The sequence below is a fragment of the Neofelis nebulosa genome, chromosome 3 (genome assembly GCF_028018385.1).
Source record: "Neofelis nebulosa isolate mNeoNeb1 chromosome 3, mNeoNeb1.pri, whole genome shotgun sequence".
NCBI classification, from domain to species: domain Eukaryota; kingdom Metazoa; phylum Chordata; class Mammalia; order Carnivora; family Felidae; genus Neofelis; species Neofelis nebulosa.
In genome coordinates, this window is record NC_080784.1 from 27,981,300 (window position 1) to 27,998,435 (window position 17,136).

The window sequence follows — 17,136 nt, forward strand, 5'->3', positions numbered from 1 at the left end:
AAATGTTTCTCTAAGTGCCTTTTTTGTACCATTTCTTATATTTGGTTGTGGTGGCAATGGCAGTAGTAACAATACAAAAAACCTGGGTCAACCTGTCATACCTCTTTTGCTACTTGATTTTTCATTTAATTATGTATATTTTCATGATAGTGTGTGCAGACCTCCTGTTTTTTTCAGAGCTATAAAGTATTCCAGTGTATATATGTTTAGAACCGGCTTCCATTTGGTAGATGTTTTTGGTTGCTTGTTTTAAAACTTAGCGGGGGTAAATGTGTTTGTATGTGTGCACCTCTGTGGACTCTGAGAGTATAAAATGGTGTTATTTCAGAGCATACATTTTTCAAAATTCTTCATTAACTGCACATCCTCTGTGCCTTTATCATCCTAGCATCATGTTACTGCTATTGATAAAATAGAGTAATATGTAAAATTAGTACTTTTCTTATTTGTAATCATGCTAATGATTTTTACAGATCTTAAATCTTTTATGTCAACCATTATTTCATTGACAGATGAATTTAAAGGTCACTCTCTACTGCAAGCAGCCAGAGAAGCAGACCTAGCCAAAGTTAAAAAAACACTTGCTTTGGAAATCATTAATTTCAAACAACCACAGTCTCATGAAACTGCCCTGGTAAGATTTCATCGTTAATCCATTCCTTAGGTCTGTAATAGAAGCCCAGTGTACGATTTTCATTTCAGAACCCTTAAGTAACTTTCGTATCAGAAATGCCAGAAATTTCCATTTTAATGTTGGTTGCATTGATTTTTAATTTGGTTCAGGAGATGCTTGCTTTCATGCATGAGAGAATAGATGTTTGCTCACCCTTGATTTGGAAATTATTTTTACCTTTGTCCTTACCCAACTGTATTCGAACAAGTCTACTTTTGTGGCCAATTCTTTCATAAAATACAAGATGTGATTTTCTCTATAGAATCTTTTTCTTATGGTTGGTAGGTAAAGACTGTTTGTCTTCTGTAGAATATTAAAAGTATTTTCAGAGATACTTGCATTATCCTTTGGAGCAGTTATCCAAAGAATTATTCTTAATTTTCCAAAGAATTACTACATTCATTATAGAAAAATATGAAGATTATGAATTTTTTGTTCCAGACCATACACATTGTTTTTTAAACAGTTCATGTTTTTTCTTCTAACGTACTTTCAGAAAGATTAGCTTATTTTTCTTATCATTGGTCACATTAAATTTCAGGTATAGGGCCGGTAAAATTATTCCTGAGTTCAGAATTGAAGCATGTGTGATGCCTATATCACAGACCTCTAAATACGCTTCAGTTAAAATTCCCGCATATATCCGGTGCAAAAAAGTCAACCTGTAGTCAATACCTGCCGAAAACGACACTAAAAGAGTCATCAAACTGAATGGGCCAGCTGTATGTACACTTAAGTACGTGCCTCTCAAACTGGTGTTCAGATGTATTGACATTATACAGCGTTATGCCGGGAGACACCCAAAGCAACAGAATAATCCTGACCTGCTTTTTGGGAGTGTTCATTTTATTCATTAGTAAGTAGGTTTTAACTCTTAAAATTTTATTTTTTTTAATGTTTCTTCTGAGAGAGAGAGAAAGTCGAGGACAGGGAGAGAGAATCCCAAAGCGGGCTCGCCACTGTCAGCACAGAGCCCAACACGGGGCTTGATCTCACAAACCATGGGATCGGGACCCGAGCCGAAATCAAGAGTCAGACACTTAACACACTGAGCCACCCAGGTGCCCCTACTCATAAAATTTGAATATAAAACATTAATATAAAACAAAGTTGAATACAAAAATCATATAAATACAGGATAAAACATTAAACTTCTGAGAATAGTTCTTCCACTAAGCTCCTTCAAGTCTATTACCTCTTGCCTATCCCTGGGCGTATAGGCTTATATAGTGCCAGGAGTGGCTCTGGGGAAGATTTTGAGAACTATTTATTTATGTAGCTGACAACCCAATGAAGGATTGAACAACTGAGGTATAGATGTTTGTACCTTTGGAGAGGCAGTATTCTGTTACCTTCAAACAAGTATATCCTGGAAAATTATGCGTCAGCCAAAGGAAGAGAAACAGTTTTTCTTAATGCTTAACTAAGATAATTTTATCTCGTTTTAAAGGCCCGTGTTGGGGCGCCTGGGTGGCTCAGTCGGTTAAGCGTCCGACTTCAGCTCAGGTCACGATCTCACGGTCCGTGGGTTCGAGCCCCGCATCGGGCTCTGGGCTGACGGCTCAGAGCCTGGAGCCTGCTTCCGATTCTGTGTCTCCCTCTCTCTCTGCCCCTCCCCTGTTCATGCTCTGTCTCTCTCTGTCTCAAAAATAAATAAAAACGTTAAAAAAAAAAATTTTTTTTTTAAATTAAAAAAAATAAAGGCCCGTGTCTTGCACTTCCAAGGTGTTTAGGGAGAATTTGATCATCTCCATAACATAAAATATGTAAACGTTTTTTGACTAACAGTGTTCTAAAGAGTCAGCAGATGCTACTTAATTCAGAATTCTCCTTTTAAATAGAAGTTTATTAACTTAGTTTTGTTTACTTTACAGCACTGTGCTGTGGCCTCCCTGCATCCCAAACGAAAACAAGTGACAGAACTATTACTTAGAAAAGGAGCAAATGTTAATGAAAAAAATAAAGAGTAAGTGCAATCGCAGAAGGAGGTGTTCGGCTCTTAAAGGGGAAATGCAACAAAAATTAGGACATTACATTTTCCTTCTCTCCTCTCCGTAGTTTCATGACTCCCTTGCATGTTGCAGCAGAAAGAGCTCACAATGATGTCATGGAAGTTCTACATAAGCATGGAGCAAAGGTAAGACACACATCAGAAATAAAATCCCAAATTTGGAGTTGAGTAGCTAGCTGCTTTTAAGACTATTACTATTCTCTCTGATTCTCCGGGAGAAATTAATTTGGTAAAGGACTCTTACCGTGTATTTGAAGTCATCTGTTCTCTTGTCAAACTAATTTAAGTCCTGTTACTAATAAAAATAATGAGCTGTGTCTTATTTCCCTTAATGTCATTCTTCCGTAAAGCAATAAAATGCAGCTCTGATCTTATCATTTGAAACACATTTAACTTTGCGTTGTTTTACATTAATACTGGGATTGATATATTTCGATAGTCAACATCATTGATGGTTTATCAGAGAATAATTTATGTAAATGATAGTCAAAATATTGCTACTTACTCTAAAGAATATTTTTATTCCTTCAAACTGGTAATGATAATAATTTTCTCAAGTGACTGAAAAAATAAGAAATTTGGGGGTAACCATTTCTGTTGATGTTGTCTGAAACTATGAATTGCTTGAGGGAGGAAGGAAGCAAACTGGTTGTTTTTCAGAGGTAACTTGAATATGCATACTTTTAAATCCTCAAAACTACATATATTTTTAAAGCAGAAGTCTCCAAAGTAGACACTTTATGGAATATACAAGATGAGCCATTGAGAATAGGAAAAATATTAGACTTTTAATTTTTTTTAATCGTAATTTCTTATTTATGAATAAAGAAGTTAAGATCTACTAATATTTAATACAAAGATTGATGCTGGCTCCCTCTATGTGTCTGTGTGTCAGCCTGTCTGAGTCGGTTCAAGGTGTTTCCTCTGAGGAGAAGGGGAGGCTCAGTCGGGAGGGGTTGTCACTGACAGACTTACTCATCTGTTCACGTCCAGAATGTTGTGACATGTTGCACTTTACACGTGTCCACACGAGTAGATTCATGGGTACCATCCTAAACGGTAGATCCTTCATAAATAACATTGTTGGTAATCCGAGGGAATGACAATTTGATGCATAAAGAGGTTGTCTGGCTATTTCATGAATTAGTATTTTCAAGAATATTGATCTTAGTTCTCGTGCTTTTTTTTTTAATGAAAATAAGAGGGTTCAAAATTTGTTGTCATCTATGATGACAAATGACTACTTGCATGTAGATATTTTTTTACTTGGATGTAGATACTTTGTTTAAGAAAGAAACATACTCAGGCCCTTAAAGGCAAATATTACATATTTTAGAGTAAATGGGAAAGTGACTGCATTTTTAAAGAAACTTCAAAAAATTAAGGGGACGTTTTGAGAATAGATTTTTGGAAAATGTCCACTGTTTTGTGATTTTGTTGCCAAAAAATGATGTAAATGTATCACCCAACTGTTACATCTACATGTAATTTAAAAACTGGAAAACAATTTTCCAACCTGTTTTAAAGTCTTTCTTAATTTGTGTTTAGGTGGTTTTTGAACGTATTAGAAAACATCAAGAAGGATGAAATTTTACTAGCAGAGTTTCAATTAAAACCTTAGCATGATTAAGTAAATTACATTAAAAATAAGCATCGTGGGGGCACTTGGGTGGCTCAGTCGGTTAGGTATCCGATTCTTGGTGTTTGGCTTAGGTCAAGATGTCACAGTTCATGAGTTCAAGGCCTACATCAGGCTCCGTACCGACAGTGCAGAGCCTGCTTGAGATTCTCTCTCTCCCTCTCTCTCTCTGCGCCCCTCCCTTGCTCACTCTCTCTGTCTCTCAAAATAAATAAACTTCCAAAAATGTTTAAAAAATAAGCATTGTGACTTAGTAGGCATTGCTAACAGTGAGTGCACTTTTTCCAGTGGCTCTAACTTGTTTCTCTCCCGTCTTTTGAGTTAATATGGTCCATGGGACCAGCTATTGAAAATGAACTTAGAGTCAGATCCTCAAATCTACATTGCAATTTTCATAAGATTTTTTAAGGTTTTTTAGTTGAGCCCGAAGGTATTTTGTACATTAGTATAAAATGTTTTCATTTTTAATCGTGTCATCTCTTTCCCATCCTTTGTAATTTCTTTTTGTATAGGTTTTATATGTTTCTGTCATATATTAGTATAGCACTGTTTCTTAAGGTTACAGATGAACACATATGTATATTGAGAGGTTTCTCAAAACATTTTTTTTATTCATAAGGTTCCCAGTCCAAAAATTTAGATGTCCTTGCTTTAAAAGGACAATTGGTATTTTTATCTAAAAAAGTCAGGATGACCTAGAATGAGAGGGAACAGCACTCTACCAATTTATTACCTGTTCTGAGGGTACAACTCCTGCATTGTTATATAAATAATGTCTTGTTGCTCCATCAAGCAGAAAATACTAAGCTAAGTGGACTCTCTGCTATACTTAAGAGCATTTTTGTTTACCACTGACCCATTTTTAAAAACAGTTTATGGCATTTATAACGTTCTTGAAAACCCATGAACAATGCCCTTCCTTTTTGAAAAATACCTATTTGTTTTCTCCCATGAGTCATTTTATTTCATGGCGTTTCAGTGAAAAACAGCACGCGTTTCTAAGCTCTCCCAGTCAGCCCTGCTCTAGCTCTGTGGTTCTCAACCTTACTCTGCTCCTCGTCTTCACGGGATATCCTCATCGATAACATCTCAATTCATCAGTGGGGCATGCGCAGTTTTAAACACTCTGTCGGTGATACAGAAGGACTTTTAGACTAGTTTACCCTCCCTAGTCCTTCCACTATAGTTCATCCAAATCCAGAACTCCTGCTATTTAGGCCCTTTAAATGGAAAATAAATCCTACTGAATCAGGGTTCTGAACCAATAAATAGTAGTTGCCATCCTCCGCACTCAGTTATTCCCTGGTTCCAACTCAGGCTGATGTCCCTCAGGGTTGGCTTATTTGGTGACTAATGTGTTGATAAAAACTCACTTAGCTACTTTTGGGCCCCATTGCTTGCTTGCTTAGTGTTCTTTCTGGAGAACTCACGGTTTCAATTTGATTTTTGGACAACTAATGCTTTCCATTTGATTCTGAAAAACTCCTTCTGATCAAGCAGCACCACCCTTGGATTAGGATTCAACCCTTACACTGTTTCCACCATCCTGCCTCCTTTCCCTCCTCATGTCAAGTTCCCAGGCTAAGGCTAATAAGTCAGAAAAGGCAGAGAATTGGATAGGGAGATCTAATACCATGAACTAATCTGTCTTACTTTGACAGATAGAACTTAGTAATCTTTACATAAGCCAAAACATTCTTTTGCTCAAAGCTTGATGATAAAGCTCAGGTTCACTATGCATGTTAAACTAAACATACTGGGAATGTAACAGACAAGCATACTTTTCACTGTACAGTCCTCCACTTTCTAGTCCCGTGAACTTGGAATTAATTTTCTGGAATCCTAATTCACCCATAAGTGATTATGTGTGTATTGATACCTGTGTGTGTATGTGTGTAAAAATTAAATGAGCTTATGTATATATAAGTGTGTGGTATAATACCTGACATACAAGCAATACTTTAATTACTTGTAAATATGAGCACTGGATTTTTCCATATTTGTCTTTTCAGACATATATTACATATTTCCCTTAATCACCTAAATTTTTATGTAAGATTTATATATCGGTTCCTTTATAATTTGTTTTGATCCATTAACGCAAGAAATACTGAGATGCAAAATGATTAAGACTGTATGCTAGATACTGTGGAAAGTACCAATTTGAAGTTTATGCAGTTACCAAACTTGAAGCTAATCCTAAATCCAATTTAATGGCATGAGTAATGAAGGAAGAGAAAGATGAAAGTAACTTATGAAGAAATAGTTATATACGTGGAAATGAATCGGGCATTAGAACAGACTTAGAAAAGGGTGGTACAGTTCAGGGAAGTGAGGAAGCTAGAGAGAAATACTGGTTTCCTATGCCTTGATAATTTTGTACTTAGAGTTGATATGAGATAGGGAGGGACATTTAGTATCACTAGCAGTTGGAAATAATTGCACTAGAGTGTGAAAGACAGTCTAGGTAGGGTTAGAAAGATCTTTTGGAAAGCCATGAACATAGTGATCATGCATTCCAAGGTAGAGAAAGTATAGAGAGATGCGTTGAGAATTTAGGAAAGGACCTTTGCAAATTACCATGTTTGAAGGGCAGCAATGGGAAGAGAAAACTGAAAGATCCATCACAGTGTCTACTGAGTACAGTAGGAGTATGAAGAAGTAACAGGTGCTACAAAGAGAAATCAAGGTAGGCAATGCCATTTAACTTGACAACTTTTATATAAAGACTTTGGCAGCTTTTGAAGGAGGTGTTCCAAAGATACAGGGGCAGAGAATTATATTCAGAGTCTTGGCAATAAGCGGCATACTCAAAGTGGGTAATTTGAGGAAAGTTTAATAAAAGAATTATATACAAAGGTGGGCATGGTTTAGGGATATGAGCAAGGGATAGCAGCAAATGGGGAGACATTATCGTCCCTGGGCCCAAAGGGGCAAAGAAGCAGAAGAAGGTAGCTATTTGGAGAAGGTCTCCTGACACCACCTGCAGCCTTTGATAGGGGGTATATCTGACCCCTACCCCTCACACCCCTGCTCCCCACCAGTCTCTTGCCATTCCCTCCCATTGTCCAAATGTAACAACTTAAAGACCAAAAGGACCCATTGATATGATCCATATTAAGTAAGTTTCCCAGGACATCAAGCAGGACATCGAGCAGGGTGGAGGATAGGTAGGAATCTGGAGGGGCAAGCAGGCAGTAGTCAGAAAAAGGATAGGAAACAGATGGCTTATAAAGAAAGGAGAGTTATAAGAAAATGGGGGTATTAGCCAACTCATTTGAAAAATCAACTTTTATAGTGGAGTAAATTTCTATTTCTAAAAAAAGTCAAGTATCTCTACCAATCCCCTGCTTTGCGAGATTGCTATAAAGCCTAAATGGGAGAGACGTGAAGATTTTATCCTTCATGTGGCAGTTTTTTCTTTATTGTTGTTAGCCTACCCTGACATTCTATTGCTACTGCTGTGTCTGCTATCATTATTAAGTAGAACTTAAGTCCCAACTGCATATGGTATTATTAATACCTAAAAATGAAAGGTTTAATTCAAAAGTGTTTTTTTTCATATAGAAAAGCACTTGCTATTCTGTCATTACTTGAGCATCTGTTAAATGTGTGGAACACGGAGAAATTTGATTGTTCATTTGTCTTAATTTGACAGATTTATTTATATTGTATGTAAGAAGAAATTGTGTCAATAGTAATTGGCATTAAGTGGGCTTATTTCTCACATTGAGAAGTGATGAAGAGTCTTTGCTCACTTTGGGGAAATGTGTTATCTCATTATAAGGATCTGATTAATGCTCTTCAAGAGGTGGGTTGATAAGCAGTTTCTGTTAGCCCAAAGATGTTAAAATGCTTTCAAAGCTATAGATGTAAAGTATCTCTAATCGTTCAGTTATCTGCAGTTTGAGCATATCAGCACAAAGGGCAAAAGGCCCAGTGTCTCAGAAACATTTTAGTTACCAGTAACAGATCAATTGAATCTAGAGTAAGCACAAATGGAAATCTGTTTTATACTTATATAAATGTATGCTTATTACTTTTCTGAGATTACCCATATTGTTATCCCATAGAAATAATCTACAGGATAGAAATAATCTACAGGAATTGTAGCTGAGATTTACAAAAGACTAGAACAAGGAATGTGGAAACTATTGAGTACCTCGACTGCATTCTCTATCTGTGTGTGTGTGTGTGTGTGTGTGTGTGTGTGTGTGTGTGTGTGTCTGTCTCTCTCTCTCTGGTCGCTTGGGTTTCTTTTCTGTGTTTGTCTTAGTTCATCTGCTTCATTCTTTTAATAGACTACATTTTTCTGTTTTACTTCTCTATGGCTTAAATATGGACTTGGTAGCCCCTGTTTTATGAGTCTTTGTCTTAAAAATATAACACCTGCAGCTACAGTCTCTCCTGAGTCTCAGGGAGGAGAAAGGGAGAATCTGAATGAGATCTCAGTTTGTTCCACACGGCCATAGGATTGACTCCCACTCGTCCAATCAGCTCTGCTCAGGGGGTCGTTTCTCACACAGGGCATGTGAGAACGTGAGCGCCCTTTTAATAAAGCAAAGCAAACACATACCATTATGATATATCTCTTTTGTTTCTTTTAAAATTCCACATGAATTTTGAAGGTTTGCAAATAATAATACACTCGAGTTCAGCTAGTAAATGTTAAAGGATTAAAAACCCTTTAAAGTAAAATATTGATTGCTGTATCAGAATTTGAGTTAAGAATTAAATTATGGTCATTTTGTCTGTTTCATTCCTCACAGGAGAGGCTTTAATTATGTCCATCCTCCTTATAACAGTGCTCTGTAAATATCTGTAAAACTTTAAAATCAAATTAAATTATACTCTTACTACAGATAAAGTAAGTTAATTATTTTCAATATTTTACAATTCTGTCAACACTGGCATTTAACTTCTTTTTTCCTTCAAATTTCTAGGGAAAGAAGAATATACATTTTTTGGTTAGAGAATATCTTAAGAGTCTGATGTTTATGTAGTATACACACTAGTATGATGAAAACATTATTATCATCAGAATTTACTAATTTATTGTTCTTGTGAACCATTTACTTACCAACCATTTTTGAACATCCAACTTGTACCAGGCATTGCACTTGTTACTGTGGGGTATATATGAAGTTTGGATTTGATCAAGAGTCTTCTCTGAAGGGACTTAAAATCTAGTAATAGTCTTATCTACTATAGTCAACGCCAATATCTATCATACACATTGCAAAGTGATATATAAGAGAAGTATGGGTAGATTGCTATTCAGAGAACGGTTACTTCCATTGGTGGTAACAGGCTGGGGGAGAGATTGGAGAAATTTCATGAAGAAAGTAGGATTTCAGCTAGGAATGTCTAGGGATTAGATATATAGAAATTGGCAAAATACAAATAATATTTCAAGTAATGACTCAAGCAGGAAAGCAGTTAGTCAGGAGTTATAATTAGTGAGCCCAGGGGTACTGAAAAGGAGAATAATGAAAATCTTGAAAATATACGTTGGAGCAGGGTCTTGGTAGTTTCAATGGGAGAGTTTTGATTTTGTTCTCATACTACTGAGAGAGCCATTGGGAAGTTTTGAACAGGTAGGTGGCCTGCACAGAATCCTGCTTCAGGAAGGTAGATACTTCCTAGAAGGCTACTTTCTCCTATAAGGCCAATTACAGAAATGTAGACTATGTTATAATATGCCTGCCACCTGTTCCCTAGGTTATAGTCTGTCTACCAGGACATAGACCTATTTCAAATCCCTGTCTTTTGCTCCTCTCTTGCAGATGTGTTAATGCCTTTGTTTTAACTCTTCACTTTCACTTTCAGAGTGTCCTGATTGGGGAGAAAGTACATTGTCATTCTAGCTAAAGGAATACAGAGACTGTTTTCAGTGCTCAGGTTACTTGAAACCCAGTTTAGACTGAGATATACCCACGTTCAGCAGCTAAAGTAGAATTACAATGTGAGTTAACAATAAATGCTTAATTACAGCAACATCACAGAACAGTTCATGATTAATTACCAAATAAGTGATGTGGACAGTAATAGCTTTAAGTTTAGGCAAGAGATTAACTCAGTCTTGAGGTTAGCACTTTGAGACGAGGCCATTCACACGGATTCGAATATTGAGAGGTTCCCCTCAGCTATTTCCTTATAGTTGGTTTGGGGTTTCCCGGATTGTTTTGGCATATTTGAATCATACTTTTTTTTTAAATGATTTTTTTAAAGTTTTATTTTCATTTATTTTGAGAGAGACAGAGATAGTGTGAGCAGGGGAGGAGCAGAGAGAGAGAGAGAATCCCAAGCAGGCTCCACTGTCAGCACAGAGCCCAACACGGGTGTTGAACTCACAAAATCGTGAGATCATGACCTGAGCCAAAACCGAGAGACACTTAACCAACTGAGCCACCCAGGCGACCCTGAATCATAGTCTTATGTCCTACAGGACATAAGACATAAGACATATATTTCAGGCCAGATGCCATTGTGATTTTGTATCATGTATCTAATTACCCTCTATAGGAAAATCATTAATTACTACTCAGGAATAGAAAAAAAAAATGCATACCTCAGGTTTTTTTCTCTAGATACAAGGGAAAAAGGGGAAATATATTTTGTCTCTAAAACTGCCAGATACGTTTTTTTCTCAAGCCAAGTCCTAACCACACATTACCACACATTATATGTAGCATTTTTCTTATTTGAGTCAGTTTCTGTACTTCAGTGAAAATAATCTCCTTGGTGCTGAATGGTAAGCATCTTTGATGGCATCTTATATCATATCCTCATGGTGGAGATTGTGATGGAAATAGGACTGGCTCTAAAGAAGACTTGGTCACAAAAACTGATGCAACACTCCCTGAATTCTTCCAGAAATATGTATGTTGGTGGTTTCAAATTACACACACACACACACACACACACACACAGGTTGTGTCTCTTTAAAATATGAATAATAAGTTAATGGTGGTATATATATAAAGTCTGTCAAATATATCATTTAGGTTAAAAACATAAAACTTACAGAGAGCAATATATGTATGTATATGCATATATATATATATATATATATATATATATATATATATATATATGTATGTATTTTTTTAATTTGAAAGTTCTTAGAAGAATCCTGTGAGTGACAATCTCATTTATTTAGTTATCTCAGCTTGAATGACCATTTAAGTACTTAATTATATGTATAATACAAGACTGTATTTTGGGTTTTTTTTTTTTTAGGAGTTTGATTCTTACATATAAAGAATATTTTAAATGTTGTTAAGCCTGTTTTTTGACTGAGTGAAGAATTGTCAATGTGTGAGTCAAAATTGTCAAAGCCAAGAGGACACACACACACACAAACACATGACTTTCAGGTCATGGGCTATATTCTGTATGTTGGTGGGCCCTTTTAGTCAGTGCTTTCATTTATAGATTTTGTGGATAACATGCCCAAGTCATTTAATCTCCTATATTTCTCCATCAGTAGAATGAATTACTATCATTTGCCATTTGTGTAACTTACAGAATGGTAGCAGAGTCATAAATCCAAACTTATGGGAACCTTTAAACAATTAACGCTCCCTGTAACTCTCTGGGACCACAGTGAAATATACACTAGCTCCAAAATATCACTTTTCTATTGTGAAACTGAATTAGAGCAGCAATGCAAATCCTGCCAGATGACCCATTTAAAAACTTGGGGACACGCTACAGGTGTAGTCCTATAAAATAGTTCTTGCTGCCCTCTAAAAACAAAGTTATCACCAACCTTGGAAGGCATATACATTTTGGACTTCTGTGCCTTGAACTACACATGTGGAGGGAAGAAAATTGGACTGACCACCTTGTAGAGAGCCCTGATTGTATCCTGTGACTGGTAGATAAAAGAGTAAACAAAGGTAGAACATTAAGCGTGTTGATAAAGTTAAATCTAAGAGGAAGTTAGGGACTTTAATTTTTGTTTTCAATTTTGAATCAATTTAAAGGTCAGTAATGACTCCAACAGAGAGCTGATTTCCCATCCAATAATCACTTTCCCCCTTCTTTGCTTCAGAACAGGGATCAGCAAATGCATTCTTAAAAGTCCAGATGGTAAATACTTTAGGCTTTATGGATACTTCTCTAGCCATTTTAAATGTAATCGTTTGAAAACCTAAAAATCGTTCTTGGCTTGCAAGCAGTACAGAATAGTCACCTGGTCGGAATTGACCCACGGGCCATAGCTTGCCTCAGCAACCTTCTTCTGTGGAGCTCTACTTTGTTCAGTTTTGGGAGCTCCACAGAAGGCTGGGTCTGACACAGTTCTGGTGATCTTACTCTCCTTGCTAGTGACTGGTATAGGCATGGCTTCAGGAAGCGTTTCTGGTTCCAGGCATAAGGAGAAGTCCTCTGGTAAAGGTTTCTTCTCTGTTACAATAGATGTATGAGACATCCTTTTGGGCTTTCACTGAGATTTATGGAGTTGTTTGCACGGAGCTGCCATTGTCATCTTTGGACCATAGAAGGACCAGCCTGGAGTCCTGAGGTCGGGGAATCTGAGAAATTTGACATTTGCTTCTAGTAAGGAATAACCCTTCCTCACGAAAACCCTTGTCGGATGTTTGTTTAATGTTTTCCCTATCATCCATCCTTGTTCATTCTATGGGTTGTACACAGTTCCACCAAATTATTCCACTTGTTTCCATGGAATGAGTGCTCCTGTTAAATATCGCTGATACTTTTCTATCACTTCTAGTGCTTCAGCTATGTTGTCTGATAAAGCACTCCATAGATATTCTTTTGTTGCTGTGATAACTAGAGTTTGAGGGGGAAATTCTCTCATTATAAAAAATACATTTTCTAAAGCAAAGAATTTTATGTTATGCTGATCTGTCTTGTACTTTAAGAAAGTTTGGTTTTCTGAAATATTAGAATACAATACTACCTTGGGAAGGAGCAGATGCCTTCTATACATAAACAGGGATGAGGACACAAAGCTTCAGTATATCAGCATGGTTTTAACTTTCTAGTGTTACCAATCAGTCCTCATCAAATGGTTGGAATTTTTTTCAGCTAAACATAAAAAATTCCTTTTATAAATTAACTCTAAACGACTTATACATTATTTTTTTCACTTATTCACAAGATATTGGTGAAGCTCCATGAAATGCCCTATACCTTTTATATTTCTGGGAGTGGGGAGGGTAGAGGGAAGAGTTACATTTAAGATTAAGTCATGGGGCGCCTGGGTGGCTCAGCCGGTTAAGCGTCCGACTTCGGCTCAGGTCATGATCTCACGGTCCGTGAGTTCGAGCCCCGCGTCGGGCTCTGTGCTGACAGCTCAGAGCCTGGAGCCTGCTTCAGATTCTGTGTCTCCCTCTCTCTCTGACCATCCCCCATTCATGCTCTGTCTCTCTCTGTCTCAAGAATAAACATTAAAAAAAAAAAAAAAAGATTAAGTCATAATTTCTGCTTTTAAGTTGCTTACAATTTCAACAGAGCATCTAGAACAGAGCCTGATATTAGCAAGTGCTTAGTAAATGTTAGTTGCATCCCTTCCTTACAAGACTTCTTTGGAGGTAAACAACCTGGTTCTAATTTTGACAGCCAAATGCGAGGGTAAGGAGCGTGAGAAGAGAATAATTACTGGGTAGAGAAATGAGAATACGTGTCAGTGGAGCTGCATTCAGAAGCAGCCATCCAAAACCGAGAGGGGGAGTGGAACAAGAAAAGTTAATGTACATAACGTTAGAGAGTGGTGATTTGGGGCCCGATTTCACTCCATGAGTGCATGCTCCAGAGTGAGTGAGAGAGAGAAGGGAATCTGCTGTTTTCTGTATTGCACTCAGTTTCACCATGCAAATGCATTGAGAGAACCTCTCCTCACACGTAGTGCGTTTATGCTGTTTAAAGATACTGTATGTACTTTGGTGTTCGGTTGATCTGTTCACACATTGAAGGTGAAACGAGTGTTGAATTTACTGAGAAACCCTAGGTCTGTCTCTGCCATTGCATTGCTAAGGTATTTTCAAGGATAATATTGACCAAAGGCAAACTTTACCTTTTGCAATGACTTTAGAAACGAACATCTTCATAAAATGGGGTTCCAGGGTGATCTAATAAAGCTAGAGCATAGCAGGCCTATCACATTGTGATGAAAAAATATAGTAGAAAGGAAGGGAGTGTGAAAGTAAATTACAGATGGTCTTAAATGACATGCTGAAGAATTCAAGGTTATTTGAAGGCACTGAAGAGACCCTCAGTTTGAGCTGAAGAATAACTTTAGGTAATATCTGAATTTTGGAGTAGTAATTCTCAAACCATGTTACCATGGTTTAACAAGCTGTATTGAGAATTTCTGTCACTCTGATTAAATAATTTAGTGAGTTTCTAATGCAATTTCCAGAAAATCATTAATGGTTAGAATATTCCCAATTTTAAGTTTTTCTCTTGTGGTGAAGTAACAGAAATGTTCATAGAAAAAGTCAAGAAATTTAGTTTGGTAGCTTATGTTTTCCATCAATACATGGTAATGGCTGTGTTTTTATGTTGCCTGTATAAACAGTCGCTTTTCTGCTGGCAAATGAGATCTAATTAAATATGTCAGTATTTCATGGCAAATTTTGTGAGACACCATTAAGAATTTAGATGAACCCTTGCCTGAACAAGTGTGACCCCCTTACTAATAATGATGAAAGGCTGGAGACATAGAGATCAGTTGTCTTAAATATTTTCTTTCCTTAATCTTGTATTTATTTGGTGGGTGTGGACAAATGCTTAAAATAACCTACTAGCATATATTTGTGAATTCACTACATGTCCTTAAGAGGAGCTTTCTAGAGGACCCAGAAAACCTATATAATACAATCCATATTCTCCATAGCCATGACTTTAACTTGGTGAACAAAAACTACCCAGGTGTTATAATTTGTAAGATAGTGCTAACTTGACATGGATATTTGGAAAGTCAGTAATCATCAAGCCTTTAAGCAACAAAAACACTTCCTGAGAGAGATGAGACTTGCACTGGATTTCATAATCCAGAAAGGCAGACAGAGGGCTTGTCTGAAAGGAGCAGCATATACAATGAACAGGGACTGTGGTCTGATTGGAATAGAGGGTATTTACTGGGGCATCCTGGATATTTGGGGGACCTCCTGGAAAACAGGTTTGATCAAATTATGAATGTGATTCCAAAGCTTAATGTTGTCTTAAGCAGTCTTAAGACTAGCTAAATGATTCTTCCTTTATAACTCTTCAAAGTTTTAAAAATGGAACATCTGAACCTTTAAATCTTTCTGGGGGGGGTTGTTAAATGTGTTGGTAATTCAATGAGAGCATTCTGTTATAATTATTTACTAAAATTAGAAGAGAAATGTAATTAGCTACTTTGTCTTTGCCTACTTACCCTGCTGTGTTTATATTACAGGAACAAGTTTGGTAAAACCCATTCATCCAAAAGTATTTAATGTGCATCTCAGATGTGGCAGGCAGTGCAGGTCAGGGTCCCGCCCTCAGGGATCTCACATCCTAGTTGTTGAGGGGAGTGGCCGGGCGTGGAAGATGGACAGGAAGACAGTTACTCAGGGAAAGGATGAGTATGTTGTCATTTGTGTTTGGAAGGTGGTGAGACTAAGAAAGGGATATTTTTTCAGAAGCAGAAAACAAAGGTTAATAGTGAATAGTCTGTGGCATTTTTCAAAAACCTTTGACTATTTTTCTCGTAGAAACTTATTTGCTAGGGTGTAAAAGGGAACAAATAGATGCTCAATGCCGTGTGCCCACCCAATGATCTTTCAGATGAACGCACTGGACACTCTTGGTCAGACTGCTTTGCATAGAGCTGCCCTAGCAGGCCACCTGCAGACCTGCCGCCTCCTGCTGAGTTACGGCTCCGATCCCTCCATCATCTCCTTACAAGGCTTTACGGCAGCGCAGATGGGGAACGAAGCCGTGCAGCAGATTCTGAGCGGTGAGTTAAAGCAGATGAACGGTGAGGTCTCGGCTTCCCGCTTCACGGCCACCCATCTAAGCAGACAAACTTTGCACCGCTTGTTTTAAGTAGCTCCTTGGAAGGCTTTCTTTGCCTGAGTATCTCTCATACCTCTCCTTGCTCCCAGTTTAGCCTGAGACCCTCCCTATCAGGCTTTTTGGTGGAGTGAGGTAGGTGTCATGAGAAGGAGACCTATGCTCTGTTTTTTCAGTTTTAAACTGAAAATCCGACTCATGGGTGTGACAACCAGAGGTGACTTAAGGCTCATATAAACAGTGTGGAATTATGGTAGCTCTCAAATCTATCAAATAGGGAAAATTAGAAATCACTCATATGGTAATGATCTTTAATTGACTGTTCTTACATATGTGATAGCCTGACCTGCTTTTTTCTAATTCTTACCTTCATTGTGCCATTATGAGATTATCTTGGGTTTTTTTTCTAGCTTAAATATAATTGTAAAATCTTGCCGAATGTTAGTGCCTTCCTAAAACAGTATTAGATATTTTAACTCTTTAACTTGTTGAGGGAAATCAAAGGTAAACAGATATGAAAGTAGATTAGTTTCCCAAGCCCCCAAATTAGAGGAAATAACACAGTCTAGCTATTAAAAAATGGTGAACAGAATTAATGTGGTGTAATTGACTCTTCTTTCCCATCCCTTTTATTTTGTCTGTGGGTTATATCTGCTCTAGAATGACATAACCGACTGGAAGAGTTAAATGGAGAAGGAAGGCTACAGACTAGTAATCCGGAGTCCCAGTTTCTTTTTCCTGCCTGTAACCCGGTAGTTCTTTACTCCATCAGGCACAGTGCCCCCTTTTCGTAATGAATAT

General features: G+C 37.3%; 1 protein-coding gene across 2 annotated transcripts in view; it reads left to right on the plus strand.

Annotated features, from left to right (window-relative positions):
• Positions 1-17,136, plus strand: part of TNKS (tankyrase) — a 215,731-nt gene that overhangs the window by 142,700 nt on the left and 55,895 nt on the right. For both annotated transcript variants that reach the window (XM_058720163.1, XM_058720162.1), the window contains exons 9-12: positions 513-634; positions 2,548-2,639; positions 2,732-2,810; positions 16,108-16,279. In XM_058720163.1, coding sequence (XP_058576146.1) covers positions 513-634; positions 2,548-2,639; positions 2,732-2,810; positions 16,108-16,279 — 465 coding nt within the window. The remainder of the gene's footprint in view (positions 1-512; positions 635-2,547; positions 2,640-2,731; positions 2,811-16,107; positions 16,280-17,136) is intronic.